General features: G+C 65.8%; 1 protein-coding gene across 1 annotated transcript; it reads left to right on the top strand.

Moving 5' to 3' along the window:
* The first annotated feature begins 1,481 nt into the window (after positions 1-1,481).
* LOC104134533 (hexosaminidase D) lies at positions 1,482-4,958 on the top strand. Its single transcript, XM_035903552.1, has 12 exons — positions 1,482-1,576; positions 1,729-1,966; positions 2,102-2,211; positions 2,523-2,610; positions 2,696-2,860; positions 2,956-3,139; positions 3,337-3,408; positions 3,522-3,726; positions 3,938-4,072; positions 4,311-4,412; positions 4,563-4,652; positions 4,775-4,958. Exons 1-12 carry the CDS (start codon positions 1,482-1,484, stop codon positions 4,956-4,958), a joined length of 1,668 nt encoding a protein of 555 aa, XP_035759445.1.
* The last annotated feature ends 1,672 nt before the right edge of the window (positions 4,959-6,630 follow it).

The following is a 6,630-nucleotide window of genomic DNA, read 5'->3' as shown; positions in this document are numbered from 1 at the left end:
TGCGCCATGGGGGACACAGGAGAGGTGCTGCCCACAGTAGGGTGGTTCTGGGCCCTGAGGGTGGGAGCAGGCGTCACCACGTGCCCCTTGTCACCTGGGAGCTGTGCTGCAGGCAAGGAGGAGCCTTGAGGGGCTGCAGGAGTGGGGGACATGGGGTGCACTTGATGTTCCCCCCCACAGCACTTTCCCAGGGAGGCACGCTGGGGCTGCAGAGGCCAGTGGCTCCCTGGGGCTCGCGGGACCAGTGCCCCCTATCACGGCTGTGCCCCCCGTGTGCTGTGCTCACCGGGGTCAGGCCTGGCTGAGCATCTCCTGCTGCAGCTGTGGTGCTGGCTGCATGGGCACTGCTTTGGGCCTTGGTGCTGGGGCTGGTCGGGTGCCAGCAGGTGCAAACCCCTGCACAATCCCTTGGGCAGTGACCCTGGGGGGCTGGGGAAGGGGCTCCTGCTGCCTTCTGCCCTGTGGAGACTGCTTTTGGTTTGGGCTCGCTTTCATCTAAATTGATAGATCCCCATCTCAGGAGTTCTCAAAATTGGTTTAGGGAAAAAAAAAAAAAAAAAAAGACTTCAAATGAATTTTATTAATCTTAATGGTGACAACTCTTTGAGACAAGCTCATCCCTGCACCCCGCATGGCCTGTCTTACATGTCCCATGAGGGATCAGACATCGGTTTAACCAGACCAGCCTCCCCCTGCACGGTGCAGCATCTGGCAGCCCCCAGCAGCACGGGCCATCCCGCCCTGGTCCCGCTCCCCCTCCATGGGGGAAGTGGCAGCTCCTCTCACCAGGCTCTGATCCCCAGTGGCTGGACCCTGCTGGGCTCCAGCCCCACTCCAAACAACATCATTTTCCAGTGGGTGAAGCAGCTCGTGCCCCTTCCCCTCCAAGGTGCTGGATGGGATTCGCCTCCCCAGGCAGATGCAGGTGCCGGAGTGACTGTGCCGACGCCCGTGCCCAGAGCAGCCCAGTGCCAGCCTGTGCCCGGGCAGTCCCCAATCTCCTCTCCTCCATCTGCAGGGGTGTTGCCTCCCGTGCCTGGCCAGCCCCAGCTGCACCATGCCTGCCCCATAATGCCACCCCACCCAGCCAACTGGTGACACAGCCCTCACCTCGAGGTGACGCGGCAGCTGGAGGGGACCCACTGGTGGAGACCTGCCCTGCAGGCACTGCCCTGTTTGCTCCTGCGCTGGCAGAGCCCAAGGAGGCTGCGCCCTTGCAGGCAGAGGCAAAGGCAGGCCTGGCCGCCAGCCTCAGGGCTGGGGCACATGAGGTAGGAGGGACACAAGGTACCTCTGTGCATGTCCCCTCCTGGGACCAGGGTGGAGGGAGGGGTCTCCCCCATGTCCCCTTTCCCTGGGTCCTGTGCTGCCTGGGTCAGGGGAGCAGGGCATGGTTTGTGAGGCTGCATGGGGTCACCTGTGCTCGGGGTCCCTTGGGGTGCCGCCGTGTGGCCGGAGCCCCCTGTGTGTGCCCCGCAGAGATGGCCTTCCAGCGGAGCTACCGGCTGAACCTGCTGCGCCTCATTGTGCTGCTCCTCGTGGCCTTGGCTGGCATCAAGTTCCTCTTCCGTGACAGGTGAGGTGACAGTGGGATCCCGGGCGTGCGTGGGGACTTCGGCGGGGTCAGTGGGGACCCCCTGGGTTGTGCCCGCACGGGGGCCTGTGGCTGGGGGGCAGCTGGTGCCCCTGTGCCCCACAGCACCCCCAGCCCTGCTCCGCTCCTTGCAGCTTCACCCTGGAGCTGCACAAGCACGTCAGCAAGGACAGTGGGTTCTGGGGGGACACGGGTGATGCTGGCCAGGATGCCGGCCCCCAGAGCCAGGCTCTCGAGCTCTCCGTGGCAAAGATAACAGCCCCGAGGCAAGAGCCTGGGCAGCAGGTCCCCAGGGACATCAGTGCCACCGAGATGAGGCTGGTCCACCTGGACCTCAAGGGAGCTGCGCCCAAGGTCTCCTACCTGGAGCAGGTGAGGATGCCTGGGGTCTGGCGGGAGGTGCTGAGGGGGCAGAGGCAGAGGAAGGCCCGACCTGACGGCTGTCCCCACTGTTCCCCTGGGACTCCGCCATCCCCTCCGGCTGAGCCCGCCCTGTCTGCCTCGCAGGTGTTCCCCCTCCTGTCTCAGCTGGGAGCCACTGGTGTCCTCATCGAGTACGAGGACATGTTCCCCTTCAAGGGGGAGCTGGAAATCCTCAAGTCCCCATACGCTTACAGGTGAGCCGGGGCTGTGTGCCGAGTTGGCCAGGGGGCTGCCAGCTTTGGTGCAGCCCCGGCAGGTCCCGGTGTGCCAGGGGCTGGGTGTGACCCGCCTGGACTCATGCCTGCAATAACTGTGGTCAGTGCCGGGCTGTGCCACCGGCAGACCAGCTTCCAGCCCCACCGGGGCAATATTTGCGTCTCCATAGTAAAGTGCACACAGGCGTGGGGTGGGTGGGGCTACACGGGCAGTGTGCCGGAGGAGGAGGAGGGAATGCCTTCAAGCTCTGCCCCGGCATCCCCTGGTGAGCCTGTCCCTGCCCTCCCAGCGAGGAGGACATCGAGCAGATCCAGCAGCTGGCGGAGCTCCACAAGCTGGAGGTGGTTCCCCTGGTGCAGACCTTTGGACACGTGGAGGTAGGGGGGTCCTGGGTCCCGCTCTTCATCCCCCGTCCCTTTGGCCCATGGACTAAACCCCCCCCTGACAGCTCCTTCCGCACAGTTCATTCTCAAGCACGAGAAGTACCAGCACCTGCGGGAGGTCGAGCGCTTCCCCAACAGCTTCAACCCCCACATCCCCGACACCCTGGCCCTGCTCAAGAGCATCTTGTCACAGGTGATCGAGAAGCACAGGCGCTCTACCTGGATCCACATCGGCGCGGATGAGGTGGGCAATGGGCCACGCAGGGGCTCCAGCCCTCACCCCGGGCGCCAGGCGTGCTCCCAGGGGTGCTGAGCATTCCCCTTCCTCCCTAAATCCAGGTCTTCCACCTCGGGGAGGGGATGGACTCCAAGAACTGGATGAGCCGCAACAAGGGCGACACAGGGACCATGTACTTGAAGCACATCAAGGAGGTGCTGGGCTTCATCGCCACGCAGTACTGGGGCCTGCGGGCGCTCATGTGGGACGACATGCTGAGGAAGATCAGTGTGGGAGCCCTGCAGGGTGAGAGGACGGGGACAGCAACAGTGGCACCCGAGCCGGGGGTCTCGGCAGGGCCGGTCCGTGTGGCCGCCCTGGCAGGTGTCGTGCCCAGTGCCTGGCCCTGTGGGGACACGGGTCTCTGGGGAGCATGAGGAGCCCCAGGCATCCTCTTGCTGCTGGCACGGGTGCCCATGTCCCCATCCCTGCTCCCCGCTCAGAGTCTGGGATAGCGAAGCACGTCTCGCCCGTGGTGTGGTTCTACGCGCCCGACTTCGAGGCTGAGCAGATTGGTAAGGCAGCGTGCCGGGCTCCTGGGGCTGGCGGGGGGCACACTCCCCCACCGAGCCCTCCCCCAGCCCCCTGGGTACAGTGGCACTGGTGGCTCGTGCCTGCCCCGCCGCAGAGCCGTTCCTTGCCAAGTACATGGAGAGCGGCTTCGAGGCGGTGTGGTTCGCCAGCGCCTTCAAGGGCACCACAGGACCGGCGCAGACGTGGCCCCCCCTGAGCTACCACCTGAAGAACCACCTGAGCTGGCTGAAGGTGATACAGGCCCTGCCGCGGCTGGCCCCGCTGCGCTTCCAGGGCATTGTCCTCACCGGCTGGCAGAGGGGAGGGGCGGGGGGGGCCCCCCCCCCCCCCTGCCGGCCCCCGCCCAGCCGTTGCGAGTGGGCTCGTCCCCCGTCTCCCCACCCTGCAGGCAGCCACTGCCTGCGAGCCCCCGTCCTGCAGGCAGGGAAGGACACCAGGAGTGGGGTGGGAGGCAGGGGAAGGAGAGCTTCATGTCCCCCAGTTTTGGGGGAGTGGTGAAGCCGGGGGGCCAGTGCCTGACGGCGGGGTGGCCTGGGACCCTCTGCCCCTCTCCTCACCCTCCCCAGGGGGCTTCACGGAAGAGACGAAGAGGAAGGTCCTGGACACGCTGGGCTTCCAGAGCATGCAGCTGGAGCAGAGCACGTGGTGCGTGGCACAGCCCAGCCATGGCGGGGGGCGGCTGTGGCACTGCCACCCTGGTCCTGTCACAAGGGATGCGCTGGAGGGGAGCAGGGGGGTTGGTTACCCAAATGCCCCATCCCAGACCTGCCTGGGGTGAGGGCGGGTGCCCTCCAGCCATGCAGGGTGCTGAGGTTCACCCGGCCTGGAGCCCCAGTGCGCCCCACATGTTGGGCTCTCACCTCCTCCTCCTCCTTTTCCCCAGCGAGGGCAGGGGAGCGTTCCCCGGCGCGGAGATCTACCACATGGTCGAGCAGGTTAATGGCCACCTGAAGGAGAGTATCCTTAAAGCCCTGGAGGAGGAGAGGTAACGGGTGGTGGGTGGCAGCGGGGTCGGCTGGCTCTGGCCATGGGGCCGGAGCGCAAGAGCTTTGGCAGGGGAGGGGACCTGCCCAGCGTGCAGCTCCCCCGTCCCTGGGTGGCCCCCATGCTCCCCACTCCCCTCGTGCCTCCCCAGTGCCATCAAGGGCTGGTTCAGCCCCTATCATCGGAAGCGCCAGTTCGGCAACCCCCGCAACATGGAGAGCTTCGGCAGCAAGGTGCTGAAGTACGTGGTGCTGGGGGCCTGGAGCCCCCAGGGGTGCCTGCACAGGGCTGGAAGGGGTCCTGGGCTTGGCTCTGGGGTCCTTCACAGGAGGGAGCTGGATCACCCCGCTCTCCCCCTGCCAGGCTCCATGAGGACTGGGAGAGCTTTGTCCGTGACCTGCACGCCCACCTGGAGAGGGTCTACTTCCCTGACACAGTGGAGGAGTGGATGGAGGAGAATGTCAACCCCTACCTGGACCAGCTGCGGGACCTGGTGCGGGACTACCGGGCCATCATCCGCCTCAATGCCAGACCCAAAGTGACATAGGGGCTGCAGCCCCCCCTGGTTCCCATTGCCCCCCTACGGTAGGCTTCAGGTGCCGCCGTCGCGTGCCGTGCCTGCGTGCTGGTGACTGCATCGCTGCTGCTGGTTTGTACTGTACAGAGAGCTCCCGCGCAACCCACTTCCACAATAAACTATTTTTGTAGATGCTGCTGGGTGCTGGAGGGGGGGACGGGGCTCTGCCCCCCTGTGCAGGCCAGGGGGAGCTGGGGCTGGGGTCTGTCCTGCAGACGGCTCCTGGGCCCATTGCTCCTGCTCTGCTGGAGGTGGAGGGTTCTCAGCCACAGGGCAGAGCCGTGATGGGGGGCAGGGAGAGGGACGCCCGTGTGCCTCATGCTGGCCTCGAGGGCAGCCGTGCCATCCCTGCAGGATGGGACCCAGCCCAGCGCAGGTGCCGGATGCTGCACGCCACCTGGTGAGGGCTGGCACCCAGGATGGGGCAGTGCCTGGGCGTGTGTGTGTGGGGGGGGGGCTGCCAGGCTCCCACCAGCACCCGCTCCCCAACCCCATGGCTGCTTTTGGCAGCAGCTGCCACTGCACGCCCCTGATCGCTGGGAGGGGGCTGAGCACCGTGCTTGCTCCCCACGCCGAGCCAAGCCATCCTCCAAACGCCGCTTTCATCTCTTCCTTCCTCTCCTTTAATCCAGCGCCTGGGGCTCCACGTGCTCCCAGGCCCATCCTGCCTCCCACACCCGGGCAGGGGCCTCTGCTGCGCTCCTCGCCTGCAGCCATCGGAAAGGCAGCCCTGGCGGGGGGATGCGGGGGGACCCCTGCACAGGGCGAGCCCTCCCACTGCCTCTGGCTCCTGCAAGCGAGCGCTTCCACGTGCCTGCTCCTCCATGGTGCCCATCCCTGCAGTGAGGGGAGGCAAAGCCAAATCCCCCTCTCCCCATGCCCACAGCTCTCCTGGTTCAAGTCACTGGTTTTGGCTCAGCGTGCGGAGGGCAGCAACACGGACATTTCACTGCACATTCTTCTGCTCTGCAAAGACCAACCCGACTTGGCAAGAGCCCGGAGGGAACCACAGAAATGCAAGGCAGGCTGGAGCTCCTTCTGCAAAAGCCTGGCTCAGCCAGGGGAGAGGGCTGGCAGCTCTGTGCCCCATGCAGCGCCACGCAGCCCTGCTCCCTATGTCCTGCCTCGGTCACAAAGGTCCTGGTGCCAGGCGAGGCTATCAGGGCAGGGATGCCCCATCCCGTGTCTCTGCTGGGTCCTCGGGTGCTGGCACTGGGCGCAGGAGCCCAGCAGGAGAGAGCTGTGGGGCACAAAGGGACCTTTGTTGAGGAGCTTCGTTTGTTATCAAGTGATGGCAGATGCAAGGGAAGCCCCTGGACCTGCCTGGGCCCCCGGGCATGTGCAGAGCCCCAGCCCCCAGCCCAGGGAGCCCCGCAGCAGCTCAAGACCCCATGCAGCCGCACACCACCAGGCTGTGGGATTAGAGGGCAGATTAGACCGCGTTTCGCGCCGGCAACCCAAATATCCTGGATTGGAAAGTGGGGGTGGGGAGAGGAGATGGACCCCGCTGTCCCTGAGGGGGGGTCAGCCTGGAGCTGGGGGCTGCGGGAGGGAGTCAGGGGCTGCGAAGGGCTCCAGCTCAGGGGGCATGGGCGTCCTCAGGGAGGAGGCTGGTTCATGTTTTGTCTAGGGGTTGCTGAGT

The sequence above is a fragment of the Egretta garzetta genome, unplaced genomic scaffold, assembly GCF_000687185.1.
Source record: "Egretta garzetta isolate BGI_Z169 unplaced genomic scaffold, ASM68718v1 scaffold71, whole genome shotgun sequence".
Taxonomy (NCBI): domain Eukaryota; kingdom Metazoa; phylum Chordata; class Aves; order Pelecaniformes; family Ardeidae; genus Egretta; species Egretta garzetta.
The sequence above is the reverse complement of the archived record's forward strand: the minus strand, read 5'-3'. Positions and strand labels throughout refer to the sequence as shown.